This window comes from Apus apus, chromosome 5, assembly GCF_020740795.1.
Source record: "Apus apus isolate bApuApu2 chromosome 5, bApuApu2.pri.cur, whole genome shotgun sequence".
Taxonomy (NCBI): domain Eukaryota; kingdom Metazoa; phylum Chordata; class Aves; order Apodiformes; family Apodidae; genus Apus; species Apus apus.
The window spans coordinates 32,953,320-32,977,636 of NC_067286.1; the positions used below are offsets into that span (position 1 = coordinate 32,953,320).

At 33.9% G+C, this 24,317-nt stretch overlaps 1 protein-coding gene across 10 annotated transcripts in view; it reads right to left on the minus strand.

The window, feature by feature from the left end:
• Positions 1 to 24,317, minus strand: part of RYR3 (ryanodine receptor 3) — a 210,986-nt gene that overhangs the window by 95,707 nt on the left and 90,962 nt on the right. For all 10 annotated transcript variants that reach the window (XM_051621641.1, XM_051621636.1, XM_051621634.1 and 7 more), the window contains exons 20-38: positions 23,411 to 23,627; positions 23,095 to 23,199; positions 21,050 to 21,153; positions 20,534 to 20,617; positions 18,807 to 18,966; positions 18,259 to 18,406; positions 17,111 to 17,316; positions 16,237 to 16,411; positions 14,898 to 15,106; positions 13,648 to 13,832; positions 12,981 to 13,014; positions 12,508 to 12,668; positions 11,813 to 11,978; positions 8,518 to 8,604; positions 7,915 to 8,141; positions 6,051 to 6,852; positions 5,338 to 5,538; positions 4,648 to 4,750; positions 669 to 806 (exon numbers count right to left, since the gene is read on the minus strand). In XM_051621641.1, coding sequence (XP_051477601.1) covers positions 669 to 806; positions 4,648 to 4,750; positions 5,338 to 5,538; positions 6,051 to 6,852; positions 7,915 to 8,141; positions 8,518 to 8,604; positions 11,813 to 11,978; positions 12,508 to 12,668; positions 12,981 to 13,014; positions 13,648 to 13,832; positions 14,898 to 15,106; positions 16,237 to 16,411; positions 17,111 to 17,316; positions 18,259 to 18,406; positions 18,807 to 18,966; positions 20,534 to 20,617; positions 21,050 to 21,153; positions 23,095 to 23,199; positions 23,411 to 23,627 — 3,512 coding nt within the window. The remainder of the gene's footprint in view (positions 1 to 668; positions 807 to 4,647; positions 4,751 to 5,337; positions 5,539 to 6,050; positions 6,853 to 7,914; positions 8,142 to 8,517; positions 8,605 to 11,812; positions 11,979 to 12,507; positions 12,669 to 12,980; positions 13,015 to 13,647; positions 13,833 to 14,897; positions 15,107 to 16,236; positions 16,412 to 17,110; positions 17,317 to 18,258; positions 18,407 to 18,806; positions 18,967 to 20,533; positions 20,618 to 21,049; positions 21,154 to 23,094; positions 23,200 to 23,410; positions 23,628 to 24,317) is intronic.

The following is a 24,317-nucleotide window of genomic DNA, read 5'->3' on the forward strand; positions in this document are numbered from 1 at the left end:
CAAGTAGCCTTGGAGAAATCAATTAGCTGTGTCCTTGCACGGATTAATTTTTGTTCAAAAGATAAGAAACAGAGTAGAACTAAATGGTACTGGTCACAAAGAACATTCACACCCTGAGTATATATGGCCAGATGCTCAAGACCAGAGGCTTTTAGCCTTAAAAATAGGTAAAGAACAAGTTTTTAATGAATGCATAGATTTACCATCATCAAGTGAAATAAGTGAAATGCATCCCTTTCTATACAAAAAAAACAAGAACAGTAGAACCATTTTGTCACATATATCTTGGTACTGAGATGTATACAAAGGCATTCTTATGCAGGAAGAAACATGAAGTTAAGCTGTAACAAAGAAAGTTTTTGCATTTAAAAAATCCCAAACATATAAATGGAACCTTCCTAAGCTTGCAATGCTTGAGTCTAGGTTATTGTGCCATAATTAACTTTTCTTATTTCTTTGTAAAGAATACACAAATTTTCAACCCCAGAGTTAGTGTTCTGCATCAAAAATCTTTTGCCCATTTTAACTTCCTGGTTAACAATGCATCTAAGACATTCAGTATGTAGAATGTTCTAAGGGGCGGAAGGAACTTAAATATAGATGCTAATTGACTGTTTACACCTTTAACACCTGCACCATTGAAGTATTTATGTGGAGAGAAAACTTACTAGGAGATTTCTCTTCTTCATCCTTAGGTTCTACTTTTTCTGCTTTTGGTGGACCTTTGATTTTGTGCATTAATGAACGAAGTTTTCCAGTCAAGGAGGAATCTTCCTCTTCCTCTTCCTCTTCTTCTAGTGGAATACCTTAGCAGATTATGTAACTGGTTAGAAGAAAAAACCTTAACCTTTGAAGATGAACTCCTTCAATATTTAAACAATACCAATTTATCTACAGGATTTTTTTTTAACCAGGAAATTTCACATAGGAAAAAATATAGTAAGGCTAGTAGCTTTAACATGTTAACTACAGTAGCACCCCTCAAATTATATTTATTTCAGTACACATACTTCTTATATCCAGATTTATAGTATTATTTTTTCAGTATTATGACCAAAGAGGTGATATTTTTGAAGATTCTACTATGACAATTAATTTTGACTGAGGGCCATCTTTGATTAAATATGTGATTTCATATTGCAGAAGGTAAGCTAAAGAAAAATACATATGGTTGTACCTCACAATACAGCACAATCTTTCAGTTGAGATATTTAGTCATAAATATTTTAAATAAAATTAAAACTGTAAGAAGGTAGATATTCAGAGATTATACTGGTGATACGTTTTTCATGAAGATGTACAAAATTAACTGGGATGTTAGTTTATAAGATAGTTTAATACAGTTTGGTGCAATACATGTTTTCAAAACCATTCAAAGCATTTTCAAATATTTTGCACCCTTTAGAGATTATCAGATACCACGTGTTATGTGCAGAAGTACAGAAGCTCTAAGCAGATTCCCTGCACACCAAAGCTAATTGTACGAAACTGAAATGTGAGCTTTTGCTGCTTGGCTGCTGGTCAAAGTGAAATTAGGAAAAGGAAAAGGTTTCCAGACAGACTATTAAAGAGATACAAGCTGGAGCAGAGGGAAAATAATAAACTGCGGAGGCTAAAAATTATTTTAAGAAAACAAACTAAGAAAAGAAAAAATAACCGAAATGTGGTATCAGCTTGGAGAAACTTTGTCACTGGCAGCTACCAAGGAGAAGGAGCTGAAGTTATGACTAGGAGTGACTAAGTGGCCAGGAAGAAAAAAATTCAGAGGCAGTGGGAGAGCACTAGAAATTGGAATTGGGAGACCACATATGGAATTTAAAGAACGGGGTAAATTAAAGTGAAAATAAAAAGCTAAGAATGAAGAAAGCTTACAGCCAGAGTCTGGAAAAAGTAAGAACAGGAAACACAGACAGTAAGGAGAAGAAAGAGGAAGCAGACAAGGATGTTAAAGAAAGCAAGAAACAGTCTAGCACTGAAAAATGCAAGGCCTTGGAAGCAAGAGAGACTACGAGAACTCTTAGTAAATTGAAACAGAGGAGAACAAATAGACTGGGATGATGAGATTAAGACAGTGTTGGACTGGAGGTGGTGAGGTCTGTGACTGCTCCAGACAGGGCGTCATTTAGTGCTCCATGTAATTCATTACTCTGCATCCTCCTAGAGTTGCAATCCATTCAGAAACTGACCATCTCATGATGCTACTGGCTATTCACTTAATTCAAGTGGCAGTGTTCTGTGCACTGGAACAGATGGTTCCAAACCAGATATGAGTCAATTTGATATTATGCAATAAAGTTTGTTGAAAATTTGTTTGTTTTGTTTATAACCAAGATACTACACACAAAAATTATGATAGAGAACTATTATTTTGCTGGCAAGATTAATCACTCAGAGTCAGAACATGCTAGGGTTAAGAATGCCTGAGTAACTTTAATTCAGACTATTTGAGTATATTCATTATGAAGCGGTCTTTAATTACTTGATTGCATACATTTTTCCACTTACACTGCAAAGTATACTTAGTATTGAAAAGCTGATTAAATATTCCAACCACAACACCTATTCATTTTATCTACAGCTGTGATTACTTAGCACTGTTTTCCAGGACTCAGTCAGGTCACAGATAATGAGGAGCATTTATCCACAGCCACGACCCATGATAAATCTATACAAAGTAATGAGTATGGCTTTGTTTAAAATCCAAAGGATCATTAAACTATTCTAATAAAGAGACTCTGCTTTATCTTCAGTTCTCTCTCAGTCAACATACACATTTGTAATTTATTAAACAACAATAAAAGTACGGGCCTAAAGAGAAAAAAATCCACACTCACTAGGCTTTCATCTCATGAAAAGATGATGAGCGATAAGGAGCTAAGCTAAATCAATAATAATATCAGCAATAAGATTTCAAGGTAAAATAAATAAATTGCAGATTTAAGATATTTCCAAGGAAGCTGAGGGTCTTCTGTAATCTCAGAAGAGCCTCTCAGAACTCTCTGATACTAAGTAGGGTTTATCTTTGAAAACCAGGGATCAAATTGAGTGCCAAGCGAATGAACAATGGAGATGACAGCATCTATCTTAAGGAACACGGGAAGAAAGAGGAGGAGCTACAAGGATACTAACTATTCAGTTTGACACTTGGAAGAAAAAAATAACGGAATGAAGAATGAGGTTTTGGTAAGCACTTAGAAGAGCAACAATCAACACAGGATTGGCAGAACCGAATTACTTTAAATCAGCTAAATCTCCACCTATAATGTTGCTAATCTTACAGATAGAAATATTGATTTAAAGGACTTAATACTATCTTACACAATATCCTCAGAAATAATCTGATGAAACACAAACTAAATATCCACTGACATATTCATCTTTGGCTGAGGCTAAGGCTGAGGTAGTTGAAAAATGGTCACCGACTTATCACAAAATCACAGCTTGATTGTTGCTGGAGATTCTAATAGGATACTCAGAAACAGGAGCACAAGGTCATAGCAGAAGTCTTAAAAATACAAGCATGGAATGGTATGGGATTCATCATGGTTACAAACAGAAATCACTAACTGGTAATTACAGGTCACTAGAAGAATACAATTCCAAGAACCGTGTAGAACTGTTTTTAAGGACAACAGGTGAAGAAAGAACTAGCAGACTGTTCTTTAGTAAATATGTAAAAGGGACCTCAAGAAAAAGAAGAAGAAGGAGGAAGAAAGTATTAAAATTAATATAGTTTTTCTGGGAAGAACTTCAGATGCTATCGATTCACTGCAATGTCCCTGTCCCCTTTTTCTTGAAGAAGGTGGATGCTATCAACCATAGGACCAAGAAACGCACTGTAAGAGTGACTACCAATGTATCTACCAAGCAAGTAGATACAAAAAGCACTTATGTATATCAGTTATAACTGCATAACTAGTGGGAATGAGCAGTAATAATTGGAAGACTTCAAGTGTATAAGTTAGTTTCATTGTAAACAGACTTAATTCCATTATCGTCTTGATTGGACTCAACAGACTAACAAAAAATTTTTTGCATCACATATAAAATGTGATTCCTTAACCCACATAAATTGTGCAGGATATCTAATATAGCTCACCCTTGAGGACAGCCTAAGGAAATCCAAATTCAATGACTGAGACAACTCAAACTGTAATCTACGGTGCAGTAGTGTTTTATCATGATTGACGACCACAGTTTTCTATACACTAGGAAGCTAAACTAAAGCAGAAGCATAACTCCTCAGATAGCATATTTTATTAAATTTTCTACTGCTCAACCTCACAGCAATAATGCTATCTCAATGCCTTTTATCTGCACACATGCCTATATAAATCTTTAAAGGTAATCCAACCTTCTTGTTTGGATAATTTTATTTTTTCTAATTAAATATAAAATTTATATATGAAAAGAATAATAGCAGATAGTATTTAATAGATATATAACAATGAAACTTAAAAGCCATGCAGAGGTTTCCCCTACTTTTGTAATACACACTAACATCTCTCAGGAAAGTCACCATGTAGACAGTAATACATTCAACAAAAACCCCCTCAACCTTGAACATTTTTTTTAACTGATTTTTTTTTTTTTCACATAAAGTATCAAAAACACAAAGAAAAACCATAACTAAACCTTGCAACTCACCACAATGAAGTAGAAGATCATCATGGAATTCATATAACTCGTCCCGAATCTCCTCTGGACACGGACAATCCTCTCCCAGTTGAAAATTCAGCAACATATTAATCTTTAAGGGAATAAAAACATAGTTAAAACATTGAGATAACCTAAGTCATATTCTAATTTATACCCATAATTTACCTGTGTATAATCAAATTTATAATAAAATTCAAATAAAACATAGATTTCTAATACGTCTTAAAAGAAATTCTAAAGCAATAATACTTGGTAAACTTTAATTATTATTAGCATCAAAACACAGTTACACTTAATAATAAAGCTGCTTCCTGGAGGTAGGAAAGACCATTCCAGTATAGAGATAGCAGCATAACTAACTTCATGCTTACTTTTAGCAACTGAAATTATCAAATTATCATTATCTTGAAGAACTGGATGAATATCAGATGCTCAGCTTTAGGCAGTAATGTTCTTTTTTTTTTTTTTAGAGTGTTGAGAAATCCTAAATCATCTTCGGTGTGGACTACAAGTACAAGCATTCTGACATTCAATATTTTGGGGCATCTTAATAAATGTTATTTTAAATTAAATTTTGTTTCTCTAGCACCTCAAATGGGAGTTTAGAAGTCACAGCTCTATATTTGCATCACAAAGGATGTTTTTAACCTTTAGATTCAAAAATTTGTTTAATATTACCTGTTCTTGAGGAGGGGACCGAAATTCTTTAGTCTTCTTGGCAGTCAGAGCAGCAGACATGTTCAAGGCTTGCATGAGTTCATTGTACCTGTATTTCTGATTATATTGCAATTTTGAAACATAACGATCTGCAAATGATACAATTGCTTCCACTCTATGTCGTAGCTCACAGTCACAGAAATAATTGAGTAAATGACACATCTAGAATAGAAAAAACAGACTTTAGCAAACTCTAAGTGGGGAAGAACTGCAATGGATGCTCTGCAGTGCAACAGACTATAAAAATGACATACTTTTTCCCGTATTTTTCTTTTAACACTGTAAAGGTGACAAATTTATTCCGTTTTATTATCTGATGGATAATCCTACATTGCATTCACAGTCTGAGCCCATGCACTCAAAGCATGTAGAAATCATAGAATTATAAAATAGTTTAGGTTGGAAGATTCCTTTAAAGACTATCTGGTCCAACCCCCCCTCTTTTAAAACACTCCTATGAAATACAGAAGTATTTCTATATCTGTTTTGAATGTTGATACATGCAGAAAGAACTGCATCATCATCAAATTTGGTTATTAATATGAGGTTATAAGACAAAGTGGGATAAAGATCTTCAGGATTTCAAATCTTACAAACTAGAGAACATAAAAAAAGCACTACCTTTCTTCCATCAATAGCAGAACATATGTAATACATTTACATTAAATGGTCACCTGAAGTTTAACAGATTCTGGTAATCTCATCTGCAATAAGCCCTTTGCTGGAGCTTTCATTTCTTTTACTGCTTTCTCCCCAGCTTCTACAGCTTTTTCTTCAACTTGCGTAACTTCTTCCTTCTCTGTCTTTTCTTCTGTTTCTTCCTTGTGATCTCCAAACACACTGGGATCAATGAGGAGTAACACCTGCTTCACATCATCATCATCAAAAACCCCCATTATGAGCAATGTTGCAATCAGTTTAAGGACAGGAACAAACTGGAATGCAACCTGTCCTCCAACAGGGTCTCGTATGTGGGCACCACTACACTGTACTGCCTCTGTTAACATGCTTATGGCCTTGGATTTAAGTGTATCAAGAGGTATCTCTGGGCTGGATGTCTGATGTTCTTCACTGTTTGCAATAAAGCATGGAGTAGTAAAATTAAATCCTGGTTTCAGACAAGTGCTAAGCCCTACTCCAGGTAAACCATGCTTCTTTGTTTCATCAGGATATAATTTAATAGTTCGAGTTTCATCTGTAACTGGAATGATAAATTCATTGCTCATCATAAGCTTGGCTTGCTTGGTGTGCTCCAGATGAATACTAATGAGCAAGTCGTAGAATCCAGAACGTAGAAGTCCAGGTAAGTACTGATTATCTATTGTATAAAATAGCTGAGATATGTCCACATGGCTACAAAGTGCATAAGCAACTCTAGTGTTACCTAGAGCACAAACCGAGCTATAGAGTTTTAAAGTGTGGTAGTGAAACTTCATCAAATCTTCTTGTTCACATAGTTCCAAAATATCAACGCATCTGTTATAAAGTAAAGACACAGAACCTCAGTCAATCTCATGAATAATGATTTTGTAGAAGGAAAGTTTTACAATCTCAGCATGTTTTGGTCATTTCCACTGTAAGCCATTAATATTGAGGTTGATACTGACTAATCTTAATGTGTGTCAGTAAGCCACAGTAAATGGTACTAATAAATTGATTAAATTATTTACAACTGAATACTCCACAGAAGAAGAAGGAAAAAAAAAAAAGGAGAAGGAAAAATGTAAGATAAAGAAGCTTGTTTAGAAACTATGGTAAAACAGACTTTGTTTTTAAAAGAAATGTAGTTGGAATGTTGAAAATCTGCTGTAATACCGCCACTAAACAGTGCCTTTGTATTTTATTGATGATTACTGTTTAATTTTTTCCATGTATTACTGTATTTTTTACTCTATTAATGAATTCAGTTTTAGCAAAGATAAATAAAATTGATCATTAAATGAAGCTAAAAAAATTGGATAGAACCACAGTAGTTAAATTATCTTTCTGCTATGCTTTCCCTTATAGTTGATTTTTCCTTCGTTGTTATATTTGATATTTGAATACATCTCTATCATCCTCACTCTTTAGATAAAACATAATAAAGATCTAAGAAAGTCAGGGTCTTTTCAGTAAGAACACAAAAACTTAATTCATGTAAATTCAGAGTAGATGAAATAGGAACAGATTACATGTTTTCATTACAGAAAAAAAAAATCAGTAAAATAGTGCTTGCATGCTCTACATTTGTTTTTTTACAAGCTGAGAAAACCTCTATGTTTAAAGGCTTAGAGATTTAAGAGATACTGTTTTGTAATTTAAATAAAATAAGATAGTTACGTTTTCTCTTATATATGCAAAAGTTACCTCCTGGCATTAAAATTATTCAGCCTCCTCTATCTACTTAAATTTCACAAATATGATATTATAGCAGCTAAGACCATAAAACCTAAACCTCTCTAGTGTAAATATTCTCCAAGGCAGGTGTAACCAATATGCAAATATCAGCTTTCAATACATTTTGTCTACATCAAGTCACCTAGCACCATCCAAATGTACCTGTTTTCTTCTGGGATATGAAGTGCCATCATTTGCAGAGGTTCCAAACACTGCACAACCCAGCCATGACGTTCACTGACACGTTCTGTTTCTACTTTTAGAAAGCTGTTTGGCATCCTGCTCCATAAAACAGGTGTAATTGTTTGCACATCAAGGCGAGGGGGACACTGAGGAACAGGATTTCTCTCTTCACTTTTAAAAATTGCTGCTGATAAAGGCATGGTATTCTGAAACAAGGAATTGTATTAAATTATTTTTTTTTAACATCCAATTATTAATAAACCTATAATACAATAAGAAAGTATAATTTATTGATAGAAATGAACTCAGAGAAATACAAGTAATTGTAATTTTAAAAATCTGTTAAAAAATGCCAATGCTAATGGTGGTGTCCCCAAATAAATTTAATCTATTTTGACAAAAGCCTTTTAAAGTTGTTGAACAAATAACTTCTTATAGTAGTTATGTTTCTAGGAGTAAATGTAGAAGTCAAATGAAAAGTCATGCCGTTGACTCTATCTTCCTAAATAAATTCACCTGGACAGGAGTTTCTGTGGAAATAAACAGATTTAAAAGATCACCTTTATGGAAAATATTTTGTACCTTTAATTTACCAAGTTCAAACTGAATCAAGTTAGTGCTTGTAGGCTGAACAAAAGTTGCTGGAAAAAGCTTTGTGTTTGGTTCAACCTAGAAGAGAAATAAGATAAAGAAATTAAAACTTAAAAAAGAAAAAGAATCCCCTCCCAGAATATAACACATGTGAAATAAATACTATGTAGCTTACTTCCTCATTATCAAAAACTTCAAACACTGTATTAAAGTGCTGATGAGTGTCTACCTGTTGTTTACCTCTAGTATAGTAAAGCACTTGCTGAATTATCTTTATAAGCCCACCTAAATTTCAGGCAGGTGCTTCTGCTGTCCTATGTGCTCTCAATACCTATAACAAGAACTTTGGTAACACTATGTGTTGTCTCTTGTCAAACATATTCAAATCCAGCACCTTATTTTAGAGCAGCTCCTTAAAAATCTAGTCACTTTACAGCTACATCTTTAGCTCTTACTCTAGGAAAAGCACCCCCAGCACAGATCAAGAGCAGAATACAGCTTTTTTAGACCGCCACACATCTTTTAGAATTCTTTCACATATTATACTGGACAAAAAAACTCATAATCAGATTTCTAAGAGAGGTGGAATCAGAGAGGGATGAGAGTGCATAATCTGGACAGGATAGTGCAAATTTTTTTTTCATATTAATACCAATTTTAATCTGAAGAATTCTCTACAAGATCACACTTCTATTGTCCTGAAAATAAGAATGTAAAAGATTCTCCTAGAATAGTGTGTTATTGATAACATTTCAGTGTTCCAGGTTGGCTGAAAAAGGTACACTCTATGCAATCAATTTGAGGTTTCAAGATTTCAACTAAGTATTTTAACCGTAATTACAATGCTCATGCTGTGAAGGAGTGCAACTCCCAACTTTGAGGATAGACAAGTATTAAAAACTGCAAAACAATAAATGGAGAGTCATAAAAAAACCAACCAAACAAACAAAAAAAAACCCACAAAAAAAGCTCAACAAACAAATTATTTTAGGTTAGAAAACAGCTTCAAAACACAACATAACTTAAACAGAATGTAAAATGATACCATACACTGAAAAAATCTGTCTGCAGGGGTTTTTTTCAGAACTCTGACTTTTGGGACAAAGAAAATAATTTAGGACCAGGTATGTACATTCTAATAATTTGATGGAAAAACCCCCAAAACACAAATACAGAAATAAAAGGCATCCTGAATGGAAATACACTACTAATGAGATGTGTCATTAAAGCCTGAAAGTAACTGACTGAGACAATGTAACCCTCAGACTCTGGCCAAAGACAGATAGTAATAGTAATTGAATTTGTAATATCTAATATTGTTTGATGGTCAGAAAACCATTCCTAACTCAGAATAAAATATCTTGTAAACTAATACTTAGTCTCACCTTTCTGCTACTAATACCTTAACATTGGCCTGATAATTAATGACAAAATTCCAAATATATATGTATAAGTTATCTTTACTTTACTTTTCTATTATAGAAAGGAGGGTGATGTCGTATTTCTGACTATCATCATGGCATTCAGTAGTTTAGATCAAGAATTACTACAATACTAACTTCATCTCCTCAATATGATGACTTGTAGGCCTTTTAGAATGAGAACATATTACATGCATTGTCCCTCGACTTCAGTTAAGAACATTGAAAAGTGCACATGATTACAAGGTTATAATAATTATCCTGCAACCTCTAGACCAGACAAATAGCCATAATCTGCAGCAATTTGAGTGAGAGATTAGATTTACTAAAGTATTTTAAAGATTTTATTTTATTTTGTGGCAAAAATATTCAATAAATGAAAATGAAAACTACTTAAGACCACTTTCACTACTTTCAAAAACAGAAACAAGATTTAAATTACTCAAAATAACCAAAGCTTGAGAAATACTTCACCCTCAGTTATAACACTCCTGTTGGAATACACCAGTGTATCTTTACAGGAAGTGCTGAGTGTTGCCACTTTTCAAAAGACCATGTGTCAACAGTTCTATTTAAAAGCATTTCAAAAACTAATTCCAGGTATCCTTAGGGGAAAAGGGAAGCAGTAGAAGAGAAATAACTGTATTTTCTGAGATTATTTTGAGTGTAGTACAAAGAACGTGGTGACATTAATTGCAAGTCTAGAGAAAAAAAACTGCAAGTGTTTTTTACACTAAAAGCAGTACCAAGCACCCTCTACAACTGTATTTTCTTTTTCTTTGCAAAATTAGAAAAACAGGTAAAAGCTGTTCTGTGAAAAACAACAACAACAACAACAAAAAAACCCAGACTTCCATGGTATTGTTCAGAAGCTGTCATATTGATTTGTATCTAGCTGAAAAAAAAAAACAAAACACAACACCAGCAAAGCAGGAAGCTTAAGCACTTTCATTTCCAGTTTTCTTTTCACAGGATCTTGACATGTGATATCCTCCCAACATGGCACTGAAGTCTGACCACTCTTACACAATCACAGCTGTTAGCTCCTCTCCCACTCCTTTTTACAGGCTGCGTGCAGCCCTGCCACATACATTTGCAATGGAGTCAATATAAAAAGTTCCAATAAATTTAGTTGAATAAAATTCAAACTTTATCTGTATTAGGTGCTTCAGTTGACATTGTGGTGCATTGTTCCTTTCACTGGTTAATATCTCCCATGGTGGATCCTCTGCTATGGACAACTGATCTTATAAAAAGCAAATCTCATCAATCTGGTGCTGAAAACTTTTGTCAACTAGAAATCTATTTGCATAATGACTCCATGTTTTGAGAACACTAATAGCATTTAGGGTTTGCTTTGCACACTAATTCATATTTGAATTTTGGGTTTTGAAACTTATCAAATCACGAGACCTCCAAATCATAACTATTTGCAGAAAACACAAACCTTGGTAAAGATAAACCAAATTTATTTTCTCAATCCAAGCAAAAAAGTCCGATTATATCTGGTCTGATTTTGCTAATTTAAATAATTATTTCCCTTATATCATGTAACAGATTTAGTTGACAGAAATATTTTAAATAATAATTAACACTATAAATCAAGATTCTAAACCACAAGAACTGAGAGGTAAAAAACTGTTCAGAAAGTATATACTGATAGTCCTTCCTCAACATCTGAAACAAGTTGGAAAAGCGTATCTTTAAAGAAGAGAGATAAAAAGAGAGACAAAGGAGAATGACAGAAAAACAGGTTATTGTCACATAAATACTGTTTGGTTAGATTTCTGAACAAGAAAGAATAATTTTATAACAGCATCAAAATTAGCAGCTTACTAGTCAGTTTCCTGAAAATCTAATAATACCTGATAACAAGTGCCAAGCTCTTTTCCATTGGCTGTGAATGACAACATTCCAGTAGCCAGGTCAACAAAGCATCCAATTTCTAAATCAACATTACTGCGACCTGATCTCTGGGAATTGGCAATTACATCTCCTCCCCAAACCATATAGCAATTGCTCCGCTTCACACTGAAAGAACAAGAGCAAAGACAACAAATCATAGGGTACACTGAACTTGACCAAGTGTACAGCAAATACATACTTTTCAGTAGAGTAATAGTTAGAGATCCTCAACTGTGCTTGTGATGTTATTAGCTGTTTTCACACTAACAACCCCCTTTTTTTTAAAATAGTGTAAGCATTGTGGGTAAGGGATCAGACTAAATGCACCTTTATTTTTTTCCTTCTTTATAAATATAAAACAACTCTACATACTTCTGTGTGCTCATGTAACAAATAACAGGTTCATCCACAGTGACCAAATATCATCAGAAAAAATATCACAAAACAATCTTTCATACAGAATGTTTATGATGAATACACTCACTTGAAGAAGTCTATGTAAAGTACACTAATATTGAAATGAGCACAGAACACTTCCACTCCATAATAAATTTTCTTATTAAGTTAATATTTAAAATACCAAGCTTGGGAATAGTTGATTTTTGAACACCACTATGAAAATAAAGTCTTTTAAAAATGATAAATAAATCCATACCTTTCATGAACCCTGCCTCTCTCATCACCTAAAGTAACTGTCACTGTACAATTTTTATTTAGGTCAAAATCCTCACTGTAAAAATGATAGTCTGGTGTTACCCAGCCAACCCAGACAGAGGATGGGTCTTGGCCAGCAAATATCCGTAGTGAATAAAAATACTGAAAAGAAGAAAAGAACATATTAGTAATAGAAATCTAAATTAATATTCAAATAGTAATTTCAAACACCTCTCACTTAACAGACTTTAATACCAATAATTTTAATTATCTTAGTAAGTAATTTAAAATGCTCATATATTTTAAAAACACCCAACAAAACAGACTAGTGGTTTAAGATAGCAAGGACATAACTATTTATACAGAACTATGTGATAGCAAATGATTAAAAGGCTTCTTTTAACAGATCCATTTCTAATGAACATGCTACCACAAAAAAAAGTAAGAACTAAGCATTTCAACCTCTTTACTTACTGTAGTAGAAGCAGCAGTTTCTTGGCTGTGCTTTCTAAAGATAAAGGAACAGAATTAAAAGAAAAGAAAAAATGTGAGCAAATTAAGTTAGCAAAGACCTCACAGGACACAAATATACACTGAAAATAATTAATGGCAGGTAAGGCAGGAGGCAAGGTGAGGGTCAGACAGATTTACAGCAATTAACTAAAGATGAAGGCAATGCTGGAAGGTGCTGAACTCAGTAGAATCTGGTATCTAAAAATCTTCTCATTATCTTTTTTGCTTTGCATGGATTAGTCATTTTTCCAATAACAAGTCATTGAACAATCATGTAGATGAGCATCAGTCCAGTAGGCAAAAGACTTGGAGCTCATTTTCCAGCTTGCCTGAAGAGCTTTGCAAATCCAAGTAATTTTGGAAAGATGGTAGCTGCTTAGCAATGCATAATTATATGCATTGCGTGTGATGCATCTCTTCAGAAATGTTTCTCTCATCCTGATACAACAATCAGCAGCAAAGTTGTGTTAAAAATTTATTTAAATCTTCAAGAACAAAAAATGTCAGTAACATGCATCCTACATTAGCATGTGCTTAGTTCCAAAACACATATGAAATCCTGAGTATATAGTAACAGAACACATTACATTTATATTGAGAACATAAAATAACTGAAACCAAGCCTAACCGTCTTTGGAAAACATCAGATGAGGCATTTTCCACACCCATGCTGAAGTTGAATGATGAGTGGAACTCAATGGGCATACTCAGACGACAATATATCATGTCTGAATTGCTGTTCTGTGTGCCAAATGTTTTGTGAGTAACTTTTAACCGAGGTGGATTGTCAATGGTTCCATCAATTCTCCATATCTAAAAATAATAGAAATAATTTAAAAATAATACTATTACAAGTAAAATGCTGAAAAAATCTTTCATTAATCAAGTAGAGGATAAGATAACTGAAAAGTCAACTTAAATTTTTCAAAATGAACTAATTTCATAACTATTCAACTTTCTTCTGTGCCAGGGAATCTAGCCTGAAGAGCAAGGGATACAACAGATGCAGTGTAGCCTGGTTACAGTCAATATTTTCAAGTTGTTTCATACAGCATTTCTGCTGTGTGCTTGTGTGCACAAATCATTGAAAAATTGCTGCACAAGACTCAGTAGTTTTCTACCACAATAAGAAATATCAATTACAATTCTTCTGATGACCATCATGAAGTCTGAGACTGTTATTATTTTTGTGCTGAAAATTGTTTGCTTGTAAACTCAGTGTTAGGAACATACCCAAAACTTTTAAAGGCAGGAATGCAGCTGAAACGATCCTGATAAACTGAAAAAAATGCTCAAATAATTTAGCTGGATTTCGGTGTAGTGAATTTTGCTTAAAAAAGAAAGTTCAAAGACAAGTAATAGGGAATAATTGACTTAACACTTAGAGTAAATAACTTAGTGATTATAGTAAAAAAACTCAGCGACACCACAGGTACATTTAAAATGTCCCTCAGGTTAGAGAAGTGAATTAGAGCAGTCTGTGTTTAGCTCATGCTTCCATTACCCTGTGTGATGCTGAATTCAGCTGAACAAGTTTTAGATATTTAAGAAAATCTTAGAGAAGGTTTAAAAAAATGAGTGTCTGCAAGAACATAAAAAATGGTTCTAAGAAATCACAAGTGACACTTTTCAAGTATCTAATGATAAGAACATGAATTAGTAAGACATATAATAGAACTGACAGGTAATCCATATGAATATTAATACTATCATAATTGAAGTTAGAGATAGATAAGATCATCTGGAATTATCTAAGAGTGACTTAATAGATTTATCTGACAAACTATCTGATGACAGTAAGTATTAGTAAGGGTTTAATGTCTCAGCTTGCTAAACAAACAGTTGATAAACAGGTGTCTCCCTAATATGTAATGTTACCTCAATGTGAGGATGATTTTTTGGCACATTGACAAATGTTGGTAAGCGTTTACTAAACCACATAGCAACATCTCGGTTCATGTTGACAGCAAAAGGTTCAAAACCTTCCTGAAGTCCACACATTGTATAATACTTGAATGTACTGGCATCCATTCCAAGGTTCATACGACCAATTTGAGATAGACCCAGTGCACAAATTGGAACAAAACCTAAGAAAACAACAACAAAAAAACCAATAGTAATTGATTTGGAGAACACAAACATTCTAGTTTGGATTCATCTGATGGACATTATTCCATTTAGTTAAACATTAAACCAATTTAAAAATTGTTACTAGTAAGGAGTAGTAGATTTGTGACAAAAAAAACTGTCAAGAGGTAGTTCTGTATACAATCAAATCTGAAAAACCAAGATTTGCTCAAGTCAGTTATTAATTAGAAAAATCACTCCCCTTCATTTTTAGACTAATAACATGACTTTATACTATGTAGTTGGACACTGGAAGACAACCGTGGCAATATCAATCATAGAATGCAAGTTTGGAAGTGACCTCAAGGATCATCTGGTCCTACCTTTCTAGGTACTACTATACTACTACAGTTATTAACAAATCTTAAGTATGCTTTCTGAGGGAAGTGAAGTTTCAAAAAACCCAAGATGAGTATCTCAGTAAACCTGTTTAAAATCTGCTTTGTCATTAGTAGCTATGAATTTGTTGCCAACCTTCATCCCTCCATCATTCATGATGGTCAAAGATAAACTTCTTAAATGCTGGCATTTCTTATGGCTGAACATTGTTTTGTTCTCCATACACCTGTAGCCACTAGCGGATGAAAGACTGTTGAATTATTTCTCCATCTCTCAAGAAACAGACCTTGGAGCAAATACCAGGAAAAGCCGACAGTTCAACCTCTAAAGGAGAAAATTTCTCTCCTACACTTCAACTTTAAGCCTTCAGAAAAGCTCTCTTAAGTCAGGCCCTCATTCTCTACCTTTAGAAAAACTATCAGTGGTCAGACCAAAGAGGGCCAGTGAGCAATTGCAATGTCTTCAGGCAATTACTAATGAGCATTTAGCTATTACTGGTTGGGGTGGTAGGCTTCCAAAGAACATGTCAACTAAAATATAAAACAAAACTAAGGGAAAAAAAAAAATCAATCTATGCTTATAAAAGCTGTCAAAATAAATTCTTACGAAGTGAATGTGAAGCACAGTCTGAAGGCTCACATCAGTGAAATCCAATTTCTCAGCTCACTAAGCCAATATCACAGACTAATTTTTCTCGGTTTTTGTTTTGCTTTGTCTTCCCATAACCATGTAACTATAGAAAGAAAATTACCACTTTCTATTCCGAAGTCAGCAAATGCAAGTTCTGAACCTTTACTGGTTATAAGCAACTCTCCATTCAGAGTAAAGATAATTGATTTATCATCCAAGTTTATCATACAACCGACCACATCTCCTGGTTGCCAACTTCGTCCAAAGAATCCACTACCTTGATGCCACCGCTGGCCCTAAACAAACACAAAAACAGGTAAATTAATAATGTGCTAAAATAAAAAATTATATATAACAAATAAGTAAAACAAACAAATAGTTCACCCTCCAGGTTCTCACAGGAATTTGCAAACAGTACTGCTCATGGCTTTCACGTAATTAATTATCATCTCAATTATGTCACAGAGAAACTAAGGCATCTTAACTTCTGTAATATGCAAACAGTAATTTAGAACCTAGATGATTAACACAGTTGACTGGATTCCACTTCTCACATGCATTATCATTATTATCCTTCCCATCCTTTAGACATCAAGTTTGGGAAGAGAATGCACAGAAAGCAGAGAGGACAGAAAAGCGAAAACAGAACTGTGGTTCTCCGTTTCAGTCATTGAAGAAACTTTGTTTTATTTTTTTACTTAAAAAAAAAAAAAAAAAGGAAGCAAATGCTGTATTTTGTTTATGTTTACAACAGACTTCTTTACTCAGCTGTGTATATCCTAAGAAGATAGATATAAATGAACACAACTTTGTTAGCAGAATTTCAGTGACCAGAACTGGAATGCAGATACTATCCATCACGAAACACAGCTCAGAGATATCTTTGTATGAATCAAAAATATTCCAGTAGTTGATCTGGAGTATACAGTGGAAACTTGCACTGCAGTTGTTTGCCTAGCCTCTTCATAGGTTGAAAAAGACAAAGATATACTGACTTTGCTTCCTTCAAATACAAATGCTTGGTCATCAGATCCCAACTCTATGTCAGGTCGACAGCCTGGCCTGGCCCAGCCAACACGCATATCTCCACCTGTCACGGCTTCAAATTCAAAGTACCACTTTCCAGACTTCACTGCATAAGACTGCTCTGCTCTGAAAAAGCGTATCTTGTCAATACTGACTTTCTCTACTGTTTGGTCAGCTGTGAAAATAAACAGAGAAAAAAAATCAACACCTTTTATAATGAGATGAAACTATAAATGCAACTGTTCAGCATTTAATCTGTTCCTAGTGTTTTATCTCTGAAAACAGCCATTATCTGCCATTGCATGTTTAAAAAACTTAATAGAAAAGTTTAAAAATGTGGAACAGTAATCAGTATACAGATTATACAGCTACCACACTAATTCTATTCAGGATGAGTGATTCTCTGCTATTTAGAATCAGAATATTTCTAAGTTTCACTCAGTGCAGAGCCCTAAACACAGAACTGACTAGTGGAATCCTCAGAACTTTAAGATTACTACATGCAATACAATCCAAGGCAATGCAGTATTACAATATGGCAAAATATCTTCACACACAAGTGTGTGAAGAACATTTTAAAAAACTTACCAAGTAAGTTTTGGGTTAGTTTGGATTTTTATCAAAAAATTACAGTGGTATAGCAAATATACAGAAAAACTTCTAAATAGATTTCTGCTCCTGATTTTGACTAAAAGTACTGGACTCGGTACACTACACTTAGACTACTTCTTAAGAACTGAGTTTGACTTGATGTAGTCAAACCTAATCTGCATACCATGTAACAAAAATCTTTTAAAATAATATCCTATTATTTTCTTTATTTTATTAATTATTTTATTAATTTCAAATGAATACTGGTTTGTCCACTCACACTCTATTTTTTTTTCCAATCTAAAAAAATCATAGAAGGTAGAATTTTCATACCATTAACTACAACAATGTATATATTTAAGTAATATATAACTAATTTACAAAGTATATTTGTACTGTTCATTAAAGTTCACTGCAAAAATACACTACTATTAATTAATATATTTTCCCTGTCTATTTCAGTGGTTTATGTTTTTTTCTCAGCATTAAGGGGAAAAAAGCCATGATTCTTACTGAAAGTACATACCTATCTCTTGGTCGGGTGGCTCAATGCTATAACCATAACCTGCAAATGTTCTAACAGCTTCACGAAGGCTATCTCTGTTTGATTTTTTAGTACGTTCATCTAATAATGCATATGGCACTAGCCGAGGATTACGTTTATTCTTAAGATCCTAGAAGGGGTTATAAAAAAAAAATCAACAAGAAGAAAACTATGCTTAAACATCACAAAGATTTTATATAATGATACAGAACATAATCTGAAAGAATGTTAAGATTACAGGAGAGAAATAATATTGATAAACTACAGTTCTATGAATGCAAGTCCAATTGTTAATACTATTCAAACCTAAAGACAAGGATGAAAGAGAAGGATGGATATATGCAGGTCTGACAATCTACTCAGACTTGCATGGGCAAGGTTTCTTTTTCTGCTCCTCACCTTCTCTAACTTTTCCAGACAATATACGATGTTGAGTATTTATCCTCATATTTAACACTCCCAACTGATGTTCTAGAAAATAAAATGTCACATTCTTCACTTATTCCAAATGGATCTAAATAAGTCCTTACCTGCTGAATGCCATAGGTCCATCCTTGCTTTATTCTGTCTTTTGCCCAGACATTATGTGCATTTTCTGCTAGTTTGTCAACTAGAAATTCTTGAGAAGGCAACAGTTTCACTTCAGAAAGATCAAGAGGGGCAGGTTTATATCCATTTGACATCATATAACTATAAGTCAACAAAGGAAAACAAAGAGTCAAGATACCCCATTGACTGTATTTAAAGTTTTCTGCATGATGTTCACAGGACAACATTCACTTTTTTCTCTTCTCTTTTCAATCTCCTACTATCCCACTTCTTTGCAAAAATTCTGCATTGCATTTGGTCATTGACTAGGATATAACTTGTATTCTAGCGAAGAGTCTCCATTTCCACATACCTAAGACTGATTTGTTCTGTTATTGAAGACAGCAGTATCAAAACAGTATTGTGATAGACTGCCTACGGTACGTACCTTGGGAAGGGTTACTTTTTCCTTTTTTAAATTAATGCTATCAATGGGAATTGATATTTGATATTTATATCCCATATCATATTTACTGCTCTCTTTAAAACCCTATCTTTGTTCTCATGGATAAAGCTGTTTCAGTAAACAGACATCTTAAGGGTTGATGAACTCATGTGAAAAGGCAAGTATCTGAAACACTGTTTCTTTCTTCAAGTTTTGCTGCAGGATGAGGCTTTAATCTGTCTCAGGAGGACTTCTCCCAGGCAGCTAGTGACAGGATGAGAGGGCATGGCCTGAAGCTGTGCCAGGGGAGATTTAGATTGGATATTAGGAAGCACTTTCTCACAGAAGGGGAGATCAGACATTGAAATGGACTGCCCAGGGAAAGGAGTCAGCATCCCTGGAGGTATTTAAGGAAAGAATGGATGTGGCACTTAGTGCCATGGTCTAGCCAATGTAGTGGTGTTAGATCATAGGTTGGACTTGATCATCTCAGAGGTCTTTTCCAGCTTCAATAATTCTGTGATTCTGTGACTACAGAATCCCCACAGAAAAGGCTAAAATACAGATGTAAGCCTTGATTAATCTTTTCTACTTTGGGGACGATTGCTACTGATGGCTTAAAGATATCTAAATACAAAAGATCATTCAACTATTATAGCTCTGACTGCCATAGTTTATCTACCAAATAAAAATTAAAGCAAAAACCTAATTGTGTGTTATGGAATAATCTACATATAGGCACTTCCTAGAAATGTGCAACATTATAATGATAGTAATTTTCAATTTTTTTTCCTCTACTTTAAGAGAAAACAAAGCACTAGTCATGCCTCTGGAAATGTGCATATGTTGAAGAAATCTTTTCTTGGAGGGGACAGAAAAAGATGTACAAATTGAAACAGGAGTTAAGGGAAAATGGTATACCCTCTTTCAAGTAGATCAATTTAGCATCGTATACATATACTGTTCTTTGCTATGTGACAGAAAAGCACTGAAATGTTGCTTTTAACTTGGGAGTATCTATTCTGAGATCATGTGACACAGATAGAATTGCATATGGTTTAAGTATGTGACTTTTAGGGTCTCTGCAAATCACTCCACAATGTCAGGTATTGCAGCAGTATCCACAGTCAATCAACAGGCAAGGTAAAGGATCAACCATGTGCTCTGTAAGTCCATATTAGCTATATAAAATATTTTTTTAATTACCTTACAATATTTTTATTAATAACCTGTAGTTACAAATAATATATAAATAATATATAATAGTTATCACAAGGTACATACTTTTTAGGAAGTTTGACTTTTTTAAGATCTTCCTCAGCTGCTGGATGAGCATGAACAATGTGACATCCAAGGGCCAAAAGGGTTCTGCCAACAAAGAAAATGGCAGTAGTGAAACAGAAGATTATAGCACTGATCCATTTTATAAATTTGTTTTGGTTTTAGTATAAATACGCAGAACTACAAATCTTTAAAAACCAGTGAAGTAATTCAAAATAAAGAAATTTTAAAATCCAAATATTTTAACTTCTAAAAAAAAAAAAAGAAAGCCTTCGAAGTCAAAAAGGTATAAAACTGTGTTTTGAAATCTTTGCTTTATTAAAACCAACTTGGTGTTGTTTTTTATTTTGTATCTCTGCAAACACAGGATTTTTCTAAATGTGTTCCTGGAACTTCCAGCAAAGTTAGCAGAACATATTTGAATGAGATATTCTAACATTTTTATATCTTACAACAGTATGAATGCTTGAATAAAAACTGTAAACATAAACTTCATTTTCTTTTAAATTTAAAGCTCACTTGAGGGTTTCAGTTGACATTTGTAGATTATAATTCTTCTCTGTCTCAGGCAATTTTGAGAATTCCACCAGACAAGGATGATGCCTTTTATTATCATCCCGTATCTGTAACAAAGCAACAAAAAAGAGTACTTTTCTGATACCAAATTCAAGCCAGAATCAGAGTTAAAGAATCAGTTCATTTTTTGCAATAATGAATACATTTTAAACAATACAATTTATCTTTGCTCAGTCATTATATGAATGAACTTTCCCATTATTCATTTAGAATGCACACCATAAGCAGTCCTCCATAACCAACAAAATCAGAAAAAATACAGTTAGTTCATATGTTCTGCATAAAAACACAAGAAAGCAAGCCTGTAAATTCAATGAATATTTCTGATGAACACCTAAGCAGTGTGTGCTTAACAAAGCACAATATGGTCTATTTTACCCATTCATATTTTAAAAGCTCAAAGAAGCATTTGGCAATGTTTTCCAAATTTTATTGGAATAAGAAAGCAGAACATTCTGAAATTGGCAGGTCTTTGAATATCTTTCTGACTCTTAATTAAACAGGCTCTTTCAATCAATGCCAAGTGCTTCTATCTTGATGACAACTGAGAGTCATGACATTTCACATACAAAAACATTTTTCAATTGCCAAAGCTCAGAAACATTGAAAAGGTTAATAAACTCACAATTTCAAAAGAAATTACATTTTAGCAGATAGTATGGCAGAGCTACTGGGAAAAAAAAAAATAGAATAAAAAGGTAAATCAAGTTCATAATTAAAAACAGAAGAGAAGGAAAACAATTCTTTTGAGGTAAGATACAGTTGCAATGGGCACATGGAGGACTGTCTTTGTATATCTGAATTTGAAAAGAAACAATATGAAATAATCTAAATTCAAAGCAGAATACATTATTTATAGTTCTTTATTACTAGGTGTCTTCATTTAGCCCATACCCAGGGTTAAAATGAAGCCATTTGCTCTCTCTCCCAGTGACTCCTCCCCAGACAAGAAGGGCAATGAGGAAGAGGAGAGAAGCTCCATGAGCTGAAGTATAAATTAATTTAATGAAGTAACACAACTAATACAAACACCAACATAAAGTATATAAGCTTATCCTCAGCTTAGTCCTCCGGAGTAGCAGAGGTAGCAACAGGCCAAGAGGGAGAAGCCCCAGGAAACAGAACTGCCCACCCTCAGCACAGCTCCACCTTTAGAATGAGGCTGAGGTCAGTGGTATGGAACAGCCTTTCGAATCACCTCAGGTCAGAGCTCTGGCTTAAGCTCCTGGCTGGCTCAGGGCTACTAATGGCCTGCCCTCCATGGCTGGCCTGTGATTCCATCCCAGTGATACAGGACACTAGGGGAAGGTACCAATTTTAAGATAACTGTTGAATTTGTTATAATATTCTGATTATAATATTCTTGGCCTACCCTTGTAACTGTTTTTTGGTGGCATCCATTGGGCAGGGAAAGCCTTGTTATATGTATTCAAGTAATGTTGACCAGATGGCTTTATCCTCTTCAAGCTGTTTGGCAGCAGCACATTATAAGGGTTCGTTATAATGATAAATTGTAACTGTAACTAATTAAATAAAAACCTGAGCTTTGAGGAATTTGAGCTTTTACAAAAGTTACTAAAACACCGTCTCTGTCATCAACAGAAGTTAATTTCCACAATGGACTTTCTGCTTGTTATCCTTTTGATTCCAACACTCGACTAACTGAAGAGTTAGTTTAGGGGTTACTCACTATTGGTGTGATTGTCAGTAGAATTCCATCTTGGTATAGCTAGTATGTTTCCCAAGGAAGATAATTTTCAAATCGTTAATTACTTACACTGCTAAAAGGTAGAGCTTATTTATATTCCAAATTTGCCTTCTAAGCACTAGTTAATATCACTGTCTCCTGCCAGCTTCCATGTTCATCTATTATTAGCATTATATAGACCATCACTAAATACTCCATTCAACTTTCAAGTCCAGGTTTTCTGTTAGGAGACTTAACCTAGTATACATAACTGTACTCAGACACGTGATTCAAAACATACCTTGCCATATGTCCAGCCCAGTTCTATTTTATTCATTCCCCATAGTTCATGGATATTTTCAGCTAGTTTGTCCCTGATCTTTTCAAGATGGAAAGGAAGAGAAACCTAAGAAAAGAGCATAATAATTTCACAAATAAGAAAATATTCCAATTACCACACCTCATAGTTGCAAGATCATCTAGTTCAGTAAAATACATCACAACGCACAAATGATGAATTGCTACAAAAGGGGGCAATATAGCTTAGTTTTTGATATTGTTAATTTAAATTTTATTACAACATGTTTTACAATCCCATTATTGCATTCTTAACATACCTGACTGGTGTCTATTGGACAAGGGATAAAGGAAGCTTGGGAGAGGAATTGTGTTGTACCTAACAAATCCCTCACTCCATCAGTATCTCTTTTATATTCTTTCACTGGTTCCAGTTTCATCTTCTCTTTTGGGAGCAATGCTTCATAACAGGGAGCATAACCAGTAGGAGGCAGAAATTTAAACTCTCCATGACGCCCACCCAATAAGAAACGAACTCTGTGCAATTTTAAATGAAGAAATATTCAATTGATTAGTCAGCATATACTAAGATTATAAATAAATAATCTTGAATGTAAACATTTATTTGAATAGTGTTTACAAAATTGCAGGTGTATTTCATGTTTTGAAAAAACGCCAGAGATTTACCAAGCATTCAGAGCAGATAATACAACTAACACCATCACCTACCCACTATTTTTTCAAAGATTTGTTTTGGCCAAAGCAAACCTAATTATTCAATGCAGTATAATTTATTTATTTTTTAAATAATGTTACTTACTTAAAATCAAATTGTGAATTTTTTAATACATTTAAAGGAATTTGAAACACAAACCTAATTTAAATTGGAGAGTTACTCTAAATAATCCCATAGGTACTATTCATATACCATGTAAATTTGCAAAGTCACTTCTCAGTCCACTTATGCAGGCAGTTGGCACATGGGAAAAAAAAAACAACTCACAATAAGAATAATACATAAATTAAGCAAAAAAAAAAATGGTAAATACTACAACTGAAAATGAGTTTCAGAAGGGTAACTAAACCCCTGAAATCTCCTGTTTCTCCTCAGATGTGTATTCTTCACATAAATTTAACAGTATACCAGGACAAACAGGAAAGACTGAAACTATCCAACTTAGAATCATAGAATGGTGTGGGTTGGAAAGGACCTTAAAGATCATCTAT